This window comes from Amblyraja radiata, chromosome 1 (assembly GCF_010909765.2).
Source record: "Amblyraja radiata isolate CabotCenter1 chromosome 1, sAmbRad1.1.pri, whole genome shotgun sequence".
In the NCBI taxonomy this organism is placed as follows: Eukaryota; Metazoa; Chordata; class Chondrichthyes; order Rajiformes; family Rajidae; genus Amblyraja; species Amblyraja radiata.
Genome location: NC_045956.1, coordinates 152,010,834 through 152,024,584, shown reverse-complemented (window position 1 = coordinate 152,024,584; position 13,751 = coordinate 152,010,834). Strand labels below are relative to the sequence as shown.

General features: G+C 42.0%; 1 protein-coding gene across 1 annotated transcript in view; it reads left to right on the top strand.

Moving 5' to 3' along the window:
• Window positions 1-2,828: 2,828 nt before the first annotated feature.
• The window catches only part of LOC116984677 (O-acyltransferase like protein-like), a 43,888-nt gene continuing 32,965 nt past the window's right edge, over window positions 2,829-13,751 (top strand). The window contains exons 1-5 of the mRNA XM_033039010.1: window positions 2,829-3,021; window positions 6,243-6,382; window positions 6,475-6,553; window positions 10,079-10,220; window positions 10,318-10,550. Coding sequence (XP_032894901.1) covers window positions 2,829-3,021; window positions 6,243-6,382; window positions 6,475-6,553; window positions 10,079-10,220; window positions 10,318-10,550 — 787 coding nt within the window. The remainder of the gene's footprint in view (window positions 3,022-6,242; window positions 6,383-6,474; window positions 6,554-10,078; window positions 10,221-10,317; window positions 10,551-13,751) is intronic.

Here is a 13,751-nt window from a genome sequence, read left to right as displayed (position 1 = left end):
CATTCTAGTAAATCTCCTCTGTACTCTCTCTATTTTGTTGACATCCTTCCTATAATTAGGCGACCAAAATTGTACACCATACTCCAGAATTGGCCTCACCAATGCCTTGTACAATTTTAACATTACATCCCAACTTCTATACTCAATGCTCTGATTTATAAAGGCCAGCACACCAAAAGCTTTCTTTACCACCCTATCTACATGAGATTCCACTTTCAGGGAACTGTGCACAGTTATTCCCAGATCCCTCTGTTCACCTGCATTCTTCAATTCCCTACCATTTACCATGTACGTCCTATTTTGATTTGTCCTGCCACCTCACACTTATCAGCATTAAACTCCATCTGCCATCTTTCAGCCCACTCTTCCAATTGGCATAAATCTCTCTGTAGACTGTGAAAATCTACTTCATTATCCACAACCCCACCTATCTTAGTATCATCTGCATACTTACGAATCCAATTTACCACACCATCATCCAGATCATTGATGTACATGACAAACAACAGTGGACCCAACACAGATCCCTGTGGCACCCCACTAGTCACTGGCCTCCAACTTGACAAACAACCATCCACCATTACTCTCTGGCATCTCCCATTCAGCCACTGTTGAATCCATCTTGCTACTCCACCATTAATACCCAACAATTGAACCTTCTTAACCAACCTTCCGTGAGGAACCTTGTCAAAGGCCTTACTGAAGTCCTTTGCTATCCCGGCGTCCAACACCATATCGTGTCTGTCATACCAGTGACATTTTTATATAGCCAACAATATAGAATATGGCCTAGATTTCGAAGTGATAACTTATACCACCGATGTGGTAATCCTAAATTAAGCTGAACATGCCTCTTCCCGCAATAAATGTTTAACTCATAATGTGCACCCATCAATGCTGAGTGTACTCAAAGAACTGGTGATGCATCTTATTTTAGTCACCACAGCAGATGTGATTTTTCAGAATTGACTATATTGAAATTCTATACCGCACAACAGACTTGAGTGGTGCCAATAAAACATTCAGTTATATTACTGAATTTTGGCTTAAATACCAAACCCTTGTGATAATTTCCCCTACATGTGAGTGATGCACACCCTTATGTTCTAAACCCCATATCCACCTACCTTTATGGTTAACAGTGGCTTTGTGGCATGAATTCCCGTCCCCGAGCTCTGGGAGGTGGAACTGCTGGGGTGTTCCAGATGCGCATCTTGGAGGAGGGCCGGCCTTGGCCATACTCTAAAAAAGAATTTGGCTCATAGAGGTCGGGCCTCATGCTGCTACCAGCTTCAGAGAAACGAGTGCTGCTGGTAGAGGCGTAGGATGTTGCCGCCGGAAAACCGTGGCTCTGCTGGTTGATAAAGCCGGGATTAATCCCAAGTCTTTCATCTCATCATCGAGGTCTTTAACCTGTTTGGGTAGGTTTTCCCCAAATAGGTAGTTAGGCGGCTGTACGTTGCTTGATTTACACAACCCTGCAAATTTAGGATTGAGGGTGGGCCTGATGGCATTTTTCCAATGACAATTAATTTCGAATTGCGCGTTGCATAGTAAAGCAAGCGCATCTTGTTGGTTCCCCAATAAAGGAACTTTATCCACAGTCCTTGCAAACGCTGTGATACCTGAGGCCAGCAGGCCCAGGATTTTTTGGAGTTTTACCTCCTGGTTTCTGATGGTTTCACCCAGATGGTTCCATATCGAGCTATTGACAGCCAGTACATTTAAAGATGGATAATTGATGGGTGTGTGGTGCCTCCTGGCTGTGTCATGATAAGGAGTGTGTCATGATGGAGCATCCTCTCCATGAGGTGCTCCATCCGGCGACGCTACCCATAGTGGGAGTTGCACCCTCCTGGCCTGACTCATCTGAGTCTATAGGCCTTACAGACTTCTGCTTGGCTTTCCCACCCTTGGGGTAGCCACGGTGCTCTGCAGAGTCACCAAGTCTGCAGTCGCTGGTATTAGCGTCAGCGACTGGGGTGGTGAAGTTGGCGGTCCCCCGCTATCTGCGGCCCCGCGGTCTTCTGTAGCGGGTCTCGCTCCGGGTCTCCTAGTCTTCATTTTGTCCATATTTATCGTTCAGGAACTTGTAGCGAATCTGCAAACAAGTTTGAACGACAAAACGACATGCGGGTTGACGGCCTTCTTCACGTAGTCACTCACGTGACTCCGAAATGAAATTACTGGGTAAACACCACAGCAGGCCATTGAATTCTATTGAATACTTAGACACAAAAATTCTCATTGAGCAATTAAATTTGCCTGTGTAATAATAATTATTCTATTTTGAAAGGACCAATTAGGTGTGAATAATTTTGACAAGTTTGGTGAACTTATTAAAATAATTTTTTTAAATTTGGTGCAATTGAATTCAATTTATTTTAATTTGTTTTTTCCAAATATTATTTCCTTGCAAAATCATGTTTCCAAACTATATTTAATTGCTCGTTGACTGTTTGCCCTCTGGATACTGCTTACTAGGATTGTCGTCAGTGGAAACCAGTTCGTAACGAGGTCTGAACCAATGTGAATAAATCTGCTTTCACAAGTAATGACCATGACAAAGATGAAGGAAATCAGTATTGTACCTGAAAAGATGTTATGATTATTGTACACTCAGGGAGGAAATAGATCTGATGGACATACGTATCTTTCAGTGGAAAAGATGTTCAGCGTGAGTTTCAATTTATGTCATGTTCACCGTTGAATCTAACCAATTACATGCTTTAAATTTTCCATGGTGTAAGTATGGTTCTTTTGACGTACCATTTTTATAGCATCATTAGGACCTGATCTGAAGTGACATCACAAACGTTCATGTGAACATGTATAAATCCAAGGGGCAGCATTGGAAGATTCACCAGGTAGCAAAAATGCGAGCAGTTTGGATTTTCTTTATGCTGTCACTGGTACGAGGTAGAACTTTAGATCGAAATATCTCTTCGAAGTGCCTGGAAGACAGCATTGAATTTCTTGAGGACCTTCAGTCTGAAACTCCAGAAGAGTATGCCTTATTGAGTAAGTACTGTAAATGCTTCCTTTAACCTAAAAATATTGTGTGATGTTGGAGCTAATATTTCAAATGCACAAGGGCGTGGATTTACAGGCTGAGCAATCATATGAAATATAATTACAAAATCATGGGGATGATGGGGAATTAAAATGAGAAAAAGTGGATTTTCTATTGTATATTGGGTGCAATTAAAGTTGGCATCTCAAAATAAATGGAAATAAGAAGGAAGGAATAGAATGGAATGAGCCCAGTCGGCTCATTCTTTCATCATATGTCAGTCCCTTCATCCCAGAATTAACTGAATGAACCTTTGCAGCACTTCCTCAATAGCAATAAAGTCCTTCCTCAAATTAGGAGGCCAAAATTGTACACAATACTCCAGGTGTGGTCTCACCAGGGCCCTGTACAACTACAGAAGGACCTCCTTCCTCCTAAACTCAAATCAATTCGCAATGAAGGCCTACATGCCATTAGCTTTCTTCACTGCCTGCTGTACCTGCATGCTTACTTTCAGTGACTGATGTACATGCACACCCAGGTCTCGCTGCACCTCCCTTTCTCCTAATCTGACACCATTCTGATAATAATCTACCATCCTGTTCTTGCCACCAAAGTGGATAACCTCACATTTATCCACATTATACTGCATCTGCCATGCTTCTGCCCACTCACCCAACCTATCAAAGTCACTCTGCATCCTCATAGCATCCTCCACGTAGCTCACACTGCAACCCAGCTTAGTGTCATCCGCAAAATTAGAGATGATACATTTAATTCCCTCGTCTAAATCGTTAATAAATATTGTATACAACTGGGGTCCCAGCACCGAGCCTTGCGGCACCCCACTAGTCACTGCCTGCCATTCTGAAAAGGACCCCTGTATTCCTACTCTTTGCTTCCTGTCTGCCAACCAGTTCTCTATCCATGTCAATACCCTACCCCCAATACAAATTTAGCACACTAATCTCTTGTGTGGGATCTTTACAAAGGCTTATTGAAAGTCCAGATACACCACATCCACTGGCTCTCCCTTATCCATTCCACTTGTCACATCCTCAATAAATTCCAAAAGATTAGTCCAGCATAATTTCCCCTTCATAAATCCATGCTGATTTTGACTGATTCTGTCACTGCTTTCCAAATGCGCTGCTATTATATCTTTAATAATCGACTCCAGCATCTTTCCATAACCTTACCAATGTAAGGTTAACTGGTCTATAATTCTCCGTTTTCCCTCTCCCTCCTTTCTTAAAAAGTGGAGTTACATTGACTACCCTCCAGTCCACAGGAACTGATCCAGAGTCAAGAGAACATTGGAAAATGATCACCAATGCATCTACAATTTCTAGGGCCATCTCCTTGAGTACTCCGGTATGCAGACCATCAGGCCCTGGGGATTTATCTGCCTTCAGTCCCTACAGTTTACCTAACACCATTTTCTGACTAATGTGGATTCCCTTTAGCTCCTCCCTCCCACTAGTCCCCTAGTATTTCCGGGAGATTGTTTGTGTTTTCCTTAGTGAAGACAGAACCAAAGTAATGTTCTGCCATTTCCTTGTTTCCCATTATAAATTAATCTGTTTCTGATTGTTAGGGACCTACATTTGTCTTCACTAATCTTTTCCTATTTACATATATAAAGAAACCTTTACAGTCAGTTTTTATATTCCCCATAAGCGTTCTTTCATGCTCTTCCCCCCCCCCCCCCCTCTTAATTAACCCCTTTATCCTCCTCTGTTAAGTTCTAAATGTCTCCCAGTCCTCTGGTTTGCCGCTTCTTCTGGCCAATGTATATGCCTCTTCCATGTATTTAACTCTATCCTTGTCTTCCTTCATCAGCCACGGTTGAGCTGCCTTCCCAGTTTTATTTTTTCCCCAGACAGGTAGGAACAATTTCTGGAGTTCATCCATGCGGTCTTTAAATCTTCACCATTGCTTCTCCACTGTCAACCCTTTAAGTATAATTTGCCAGTTTATCCCAGCCAATTCAATTCAATTTCAATTCAATTCGACTTTATTGTCAATTCCCATCTCATACTTTCAAAATCTCATTTATTCAAGTTCAGGACCCTAGTCTCTGAATTAACCGTGTCACTCCCCATCCTAATGCAGAATTCCACCACCACTGTTGCACAAGGGGCCTTGCACAACAGGATCACTAACTAATCTTTCCTCATTACACAACACCCAGTCTAGGATGGCCTGCCCTCTAGTCAGTTCCTCTACAAATATTTGTTTAAAAACCCATCTCGTATACATTCCAGGAATCCTCCTCCTCAGCACTGTTACCAATTTGGTTGGCCTAATATATATGTAGATTAGTCACACATGATACCAGCTGTACCGTTGCTATACACATCCCTAATTTCCTGCTTATAGCATCCTGCCCCATGAGCATACAGCATACAGTATCCTGCCCCCTGAGATCTCGGAGAAAACCCACGCGGTCAAGGGGAGAATGTAGAAACATCGTACAGACAGCACCCGTGGTCGGGATTAAACCCAGGTCTCCGGCAATGCAAGCACTGTAAGGCAGCAACTACCGCTGTGCCACCGTGCCGCCCGCCGAACCGTGTTCTATGTATTAAGACGAGAGAGGGCAGTAGTGGATCAGGGGCCGATAGGTGGTCTGAGGTGGGTTACGGATGAGAGACAGAAGGGCCCAGGTAGGGAAGGGGTGGAAGGAGAAAAAAAAGGACATTAAAAGGAGTCTTGCGACTGACAACGATATCCCACAAATGAATAAATTTGAACCTTTTGGAAAAATTCTTCTATGTTTGAAGACAAAACTTTGAGGTTTATGGCAATCATAATTATAATATCCCTCAATTTTCTGGGAGGATGGTTTAATATTCCTTGTCTAGAAATCATTAGGTTTCAGTGAAGTTATGATGATAGTTGGGGGCTCAATACTGTGAATATTATCAGCATTGTAGCATATAATAACCTGTTGTTATTAATATTATTATTGTTTTGAATCTCCCTTTCTCCAGGGTAACCTGTCCCAGCTTCCTGATATCATTTAGCTAAAATGTCTAGATAATTTTCCTCATTGCCACATTCGCTGTACAACAACAAAAAAATGTAGACAACATGACAACACTCATTGTATCCTGTCCATGATTGTTTTAAATGTCTTTACAATGATTGTTAATTTCTGAACTAACTCGTGTCTAAAAATGTCTCGGCAAATAATGAATACTTTTTTTTCTCTTGGGAAATTCAGTGTATGATTCCATTGGAAAGGAAGGCAGCAATATTCTACATGGAAATGTTGATCAATTGGGATCATATAGTGAATGTACATCAGCTCAAGCTTCTTCTGGGAATTTTAGTGGCCAGTATTGTAAATTCACAATTCAACAGGTACAGCATGAACTCAGAACAAAAAGTGATACGTTTGCCTTTTGTATCATAGAGCTGATTCAGCAATAACACTTCTCTTTTGTTTTGAATAGGGCAAGATTGAATATACTGTTGCTATTTGTGTGCCCAGTTCTTGTAAGAAAGATGATATATTGATGCTTGAATGGCTTGGTAAGATTGTAAAAGTGTTATAACAGATTATACATATGTAACATTCCATGGCATCTGCTATCGTTGTGCTCTGTGGTTTCTTAGTTTGATCCCTGGTTAAAGTGCATTGACAGTGTGCTGCTTTGTGGGTGAGAAGGAGGCAGAAAAACTTCTATTCCATTCACATTTAGTTATTAACCTGCTAGATGGAAAGCTGCATAGAAGCATAGGTGTTATGATAATCCAATCAATCAAGTTCTGACTAAACTCAGTTTTGATATTGAGCAAATAAAGGAACTAGATCAGTGATAAACTGTCCTATTGTGGGCTATTTATATACATATAGTTTTTTATTTTTGTTATCTTTCATTTTCTTTTTTCCCCACCTCCAAAGTTGTTTATTCGCATGGGAGTTTGGCTCCCCTTCTCCTGGCCACACATGGTGGCTTATACAAAGCTTTTGCATATGAGCCTTGGTAATAGCTAGGTCTTTATATAGTAAGGCTAAAGGGAGTGCCCTTCGGTTCTGCCTACCTTACATGAAATGTGAAAATGGACATTTTTTTAAATTTCAGTTGGAAATATTGAAAATTATCGTTGTACTTAAGAAACTCCAAAGCAAGTAGCTGAAATGTTCCCAGCAGGCGAGTTTCTGCCAACTTGGTGGAGAGTACATGGTCTCTTAGAGCAGAAAGACATTGTGCTTACTTAAAGAAAAACACAGAGTACTGGAGTAAGTGGAGTAGCTCTTCTTCACTGAAGAATGTTTCCGATCTGAAAGGATCCCTATCCATGTCCTGCAAAGATGCCGGCTGATCTGCTGAGTTACTCCAGCACTTTGTGTTCTAAGCAAGATTCCAGCATCTGCAGTTCCTTATGACTCCAATCTGCTAATTTAAGCCCATAACAGTTTAGAGGCATGTTGGTAGACCAAGGGTTTGGGAACACCCAAGTGTACACAACAATAGGTCAACTGAAGGAAATCATGCACATTTTTGTTGCTTATCGGACTGGATCAGTGAAGCGATAGTGTTGAGTAGAAAATAAAGTCTTCAATAACGAGTTTGTCTTTCTAGATCACATTAATAAATTGCAACATCGAATCTCCCTAGTCCACATTTTGGATTGCTTAAAGCTGGGAAGGAATCACTTAGGAAGACCTTTTTAAAAGGACAGTCATTAGTTGATATTTAGACAATTGGGTGTTACAAGGTAGAGAGATTGTTTGGAGAATTATCTTAGTCATCGACTCATACAGAACGGAAACAGGCCCTTCGGCCCAACTTGTCCATGCTGACTGATGCCCCATCGATACTAGTTCCACCTGCCTGCATTTGGCTCATATCTTTCTAAACCATTAGTTTCCATGTCCCTGTCGAAGTGTCTTTTAAATGTTATTAAATCCAATAAAAATGTATTAAAAATAAATAAATAATAAATGTTATTATAGTACCTGTCAACTACTCCCTCTGGCAGCTTGTTCCATATACCCACGACCCTCTGTGTGAAAACATTGCCTCGCAGTTTCTTATCAAATTTTCCCCCTCTTACCTTAAACTTCTGTCTCTCTGGTTCTTAATTCAACTACTGGTACTCTGGGTAAACGACTCTGCATTCACCCTACCCATTCCCGTCATGAGCATTTATCTCTATAAGATCATAAGATCATATGAAATAGAAGTAGAATTAGGCCATTTGGCCCAGCAAGTCTACTTCGGCATTCATTTATGGCTGACCTACCTCCCGCCTAACCACATTCTCCTGCCTTCTCCCCGTAACCTCTGACACCTGTATAAGATCACTCCTCATCCTCCTGCCCTCCAAGGAATAACGTCCTAGGCTGCCCAACATCTCCTTATAGCTGGGACCCTCAACATAAAACATCCTTATAAAACTTCCCTGCACTCTTTCCAGCTCTATACTGCAAGTTTCCAGAGAACCGGCCTCCACTGCCCTCTGAGGCAGAGAATTTCACAGACTCACAACTCTCTGTGTGAAAAAGTTTTTCCTCATCTCCATTCTAAATGGAGTACCCCTTATTCTTAGACTGTGGCCCCTGGTTCTGGACTCCCCCAACATCGAGAACATGTTTCCTGCCGCCAGCGTGTCCAAACCATTAATAATCTTATATGTTTCAATAAGATATCCTCTCATCCTTCTAAATTCCCGAGTATACAAACCCAGCCGCTCCATTCTATCAACATATGACAGTCCCACCATCCCGGGAATTAACCTGGTGAACCTATGCTGCACTCCCTCAATGGCAAGAATGCTCTCCCTCAAATTGGGAGACCAAAACTGCACACAATACTCCAGGTGTGTTCTCACTAGGGCCCTGTCCAACTGCAGAAGGATCTCTTTGCTCCTATACTCAACTCCTCTTGTTATGAAGGCCACCATTCTTCACTGCCTGCTGTACCTGCATGCTTACTTTCATTGACTGATGAACAAGGACCCCCAAATCCCATTGTACTTCCCCTTTTCCCAACTTGACTCCATTTAGATAATAATCTGCCTTCCTGTTTTTGCCACCAAAGTGGATAACCTCACACTTATCCCCATTAAACTGCATCTGCCATGCATCTGCCCACTCACCCAACCTGTCCAAGTCACCCTGCATCCTCATAGCATCCTCCTCACAGTTCCCACTGCCACCCAGCTTTGTGTCATCTCCAAATTTGCTAAATACTTTAAAGAGCTGATCATCTAAATTCAGTGCCCCATTCTTGCTTTTCCCTCATATCCCTTGATTCCTTTAGCCCTAAGAGCTAAATCTAACTCTTGAAATCCCTTGTTACATTCCTTCCTAACCCAGGAACAGTAAGTTTAATCAAAGCACAGGCATGGGATCAAACCTGTAACCTTTTTAGTCTCTGTAGTTTTGCATGTCCCCTACAACTCTCATATTTTCAAATGGGACACTTATAGCAGGCTAGTAATTCCACCTGAACCTACCTGATCTCCTGGTTGCTAAACACTTTAATTCTTCTTCCCATTCCCACACTGACCTTTCTGTCTTAGATCTCCTGCATTGTCAGAGTGAGGCTAAACGCAACTTAGAGGAACAGCTCTAACTTCGGGTAGCCCCGGCATTCCCTCTCTCTCCAACCCTCCCCCACCCAAGTCGCACCAGCTTCTTGTTTTCACCCAACTAACAGCTAACAATGGCCTGTTTACTTTATCATTGTCACTTTTTTGCATATCTTTCATTCATGGTTCTTTATCTCTCTACATCTCTCAGCGTCTCATTTCCCCGGTTCCTAACTAGTCTGAAGAAGGGTCTCGACCTGAAACGTCACCCATTCCTTCTCTTCAGAGATGCTGCCTGTCCCGTTGAGTTACTCCAGCTTTTTGTGTCTATCTTTGGTTTAAACCAGCATCTGCAGTATCTTCCTACACATAGTAAATTTATGCAGCAGGCTGGTACACTCTGTGGGTTATTGTTGTCTAGTTTCCTACCAAATAAAGCCAGTTATGGTTTACGATTTAAAAAAATAGTCAGAATCAATCAGTAGTTTTTAATACTGCCTTTTGTTTTATTTTCAGGAATTTTCACGTACAAGAACAAGTCTTTCATAGGTCCTTCACAAATTCTATCGTTCATTAGTGCCAATGCTACGTACAGGGTGAAAAGTGTTCACTGCCAAAATAATACTCCTTACATTGATGTTTTTGTTGGCATTTGTATGTATGTAATAGACATATTCAATATATTATCAATTAATATCACACATTTTTGTGTTTATATGCAGGCTGTTTCTTATAATCTCTTTTTTTCTAAGCAGATTTGTTGTTGCTCTTTTCATTACCATGATGATAGCTGGATCCATATATGTAACAATAAAAGAATGGAAGAGCACTGGTAAAATGATGGAAGATGATTTAAGCCCACCTCACAAGAATTATAAGACAATTTCAGTTAGCAAAATAAATGGCCATCAGTTGCAAGAAAGTAGTGCAAAATCCAAGCATCAATCATCAGGCCATGGTGTAACGGAGGGAAAGAACAATAAAGTAGGTAAGCATGCACATAATTTTACAATTAACCTACTGGGGACAAAATGCACACAGAATTCCTGCATTAGGAATTAAACAACATGCTGAACTCTCAGTTCAGTTTCCGTTTAGTTTATTGTCACATGTACTGAGGTACAGTGAAACGCTTTTTTTCATGCTCACCAGTCAGCAGAAAGGCAATACATGATTACAATCGATCCATTTACAGTGTATAGACACATGACAAGGGAATAATGTTTAGTGTAAGGTAACGCCAGCAAAGTCCAATCAAGGATATTCCGAGGGGCACCAAAGAGGTAGATAGGAGTCAAGCACTGCTCTCTGGTTGTGAGTAGGATGATTCAGTTGCCTGATAACAGCGGGGAAGAAACTGTTCCGGAATCTGGTGATGTGCGTTTTCACACTTCTATATCTTTTGGCTGATGAGAGAGGGGAGAAGAGGGAGTGGCCTGGGTGCAACTCGTCCTTGATGATGCTGCTGGTCTTGCTGAGGCAGCGTGAGGTATAAATTGAATCAATAGAAAGGAGGTTAGTTTGTGTGATGGTCCACAATTTGCTGCAATTTCTTACTGATTGGAGCTGTTCCCAAATGGAGCTCTGATGCGTCCTGATAAAATGCTTTATATGGTGCATCTGTAGAATCAATCAATCAACCTTTATTGTCATCTTGCAAAGCAACAATTGTACAGTTGGTGAGAGTTGTAGGGATCATGCCAAATTTCCTAAGCCTTCCAAGGAAGTAGAGGTGTTGGTGTGCTTTCATGGTCGTTGCTTCAATAAGGGTGGTCCAGGAGAAGTTGTTGGTGAATTGGTGGTGACTGGATTGATCATCGCATCAAAGGTCTCAATTTTTACACTGGAGATTAATTAAAACTTAATTCTTCTTGAACTTTAACTTAAACTGAGGACAAAACAAGCGCTCTGGAAATTGAAATTGGAATGTTTACAGGATTGTCCCATGAAAACCAATAATTACTGTGGTTCAACATGACGTATTTATATCAGATTTTCAACATTTGCAGCATTTTGGCTTTGAAGTATTTTTACCCTGACCGCACATTTTGTTTCATTTATAGAATGGGAGTTTTACTGGCAGGGTCAGTATTTATTTGACTGGCCTCTTGAACTGTGTGCCAAGTCAGTTTAGAGGGCGGCATAAGTGTCAACTACATTTGAGGGCCTGGACTCAGAGACAGATCAGATTCAGTGGACAATGGCAGATTTCCTTCATTCGGGGACATTAGTGGGCCACCTGATATGTTAATGAATTTGAGAACTGATTTTTAACTCCAAATATATTATTTGAAGTTAAATTCACCAGCAGGTGGTGTGGGATTTAGATTTGTGCCGACTAATTAGTGGTACAGGTCTCTGAATACTTGCCCATAACATGACCATTGTGCAACTACGCTTTGTTGCAATCTTCCTGAGGATTGGAGGGTAGCTAACGTAACCCCACTTTTTAAAAAGGGAGGTAGAGAGAAAATGGGGAATTACAGACCAGTTAGTCTAACATCGGTAGTGGGGAAACTGCTAGAGTCAGTTATTAAAGATGGGATAGCAGCACATTTGGAAAGTGGTGAAATCATTGGACAAAGTCAACATAGATTTATGAAAGGTAAATCATGTCTGACGAATCTTATAGAATTTTTCGTGGATGTAACTAGTAGAGTGGATAAGGGAGAACCAGTGGATGTGTTATATCTGGACTTTCAGAAGGCTTTCGACAAGGTCCCACATAAGAGATTAGTATACAAACTTAAAGCACACGGTACTGGGGGTTCAGTATTGATGGGTTCCTCCCACATCCCAAAGATGTGCAAGTTTTCAGGTTGATTGGCTTCTGTAAATTGCCCCTCGTTTGTAGGGAGTGGAGGCGAAAGTGGAATAACATAAGAACTGGCTGGCAGACAGGAAGCAAAGAGTAGGAGTAAACGGGTCCTTTTCACAATGGCAGGCAGTGACTAGTGGGGTACCGCAAGGCTCAGTGCTGGGACCCCAGCTATTTACAATATATATTAATGATTTGGACGAGGGAATTGAATGCAACATCTCCAAGTTTGCGGATGACACGAAGCTGGGGGGCAGTGTTAGCTGTGAGGAGGATGCTAGGAGGCTGCAAGATGACTTGGATAGACTGGGTGAGTGGGCAAATGCATGGCAGATGCAGTATAATGTGGATAAATGTGAGGTTATCCACTTTGGTGGCAAAAACAGGAAAGTAGACAATGGTGGCCGATTAGGAAAAGGGGAGATGCAACGAGATCTGGGTGTCATGGTACACCAGTCATTGAAAATAGGCATGCAGGTGCAGCAGGCAGTGAAGAAAGCGAATGGTATGTTAGCATTCATTGCAAAAGGATTTGAGTATAGGAGCAGGGAGGTTCTACTGCAGTTGTACAGGGTCTTGGTGAGACCACACCTGAAGTATTGCGTACAGTTTTGGTCTCCTAATCTGAGGAAGGACATTCTTGCCATAGAGGGAGTACAGAGAAGGTTCATCAGACTGATTCCTGGGATGTCAGGACTTTCATATGAAGAAAGACTGGATAGACTCGGCTTGTACTCGCTAGAATTTAGAAGATTGAGGGGGGATCTTATAGAAACTTACAAAATTCTTAAGGGGTTGGACAGGCTAGATGCAGGAAGATTATTCCCGATGTTGAGGATGTCCAGAACAAGGGGTCACAGTTTAAGGATAAAGAGGAAATCTTTTAGGACTGAGATGAGAATAACATTTTTTCAGATTCAGATTCAGATTCAGATTCAGATTCAACTTTAATTGTCATTGTCCGTGTACAGTACAGAGACAACAAAATGCATTTAGCATCTCCCTGGAAGAGCGACATAGCTTATGATTTGAATAAATATTTACATTAGCATATATACAGACATAGTGTTTTTTCTGTGGGAAGAGTTTCCAGGGGGTGGGGGGGGGGGGTGATTGGCAGTCACCGAGGTACGTTGTTGAGTAGAGTGATAGCCGCCGGGAAGAAGCTGTTCCTGGACCTGCTGGTCCGGCAACGGAGAGACCTGTAGCGCCTCCCGGATGGTAGGAGGGTAAACAGTCCATGGTTGGGGTGAGAGCAGTCCTTGGCGATGCTGAGCGCCCTCCGCAGACATCGCTTGCTCTGGACAGACTCAATGGAGGGGAGCGAGGAACCGGTGATGCGTTGGGCAATTTTCAACACCCTCTGCAATG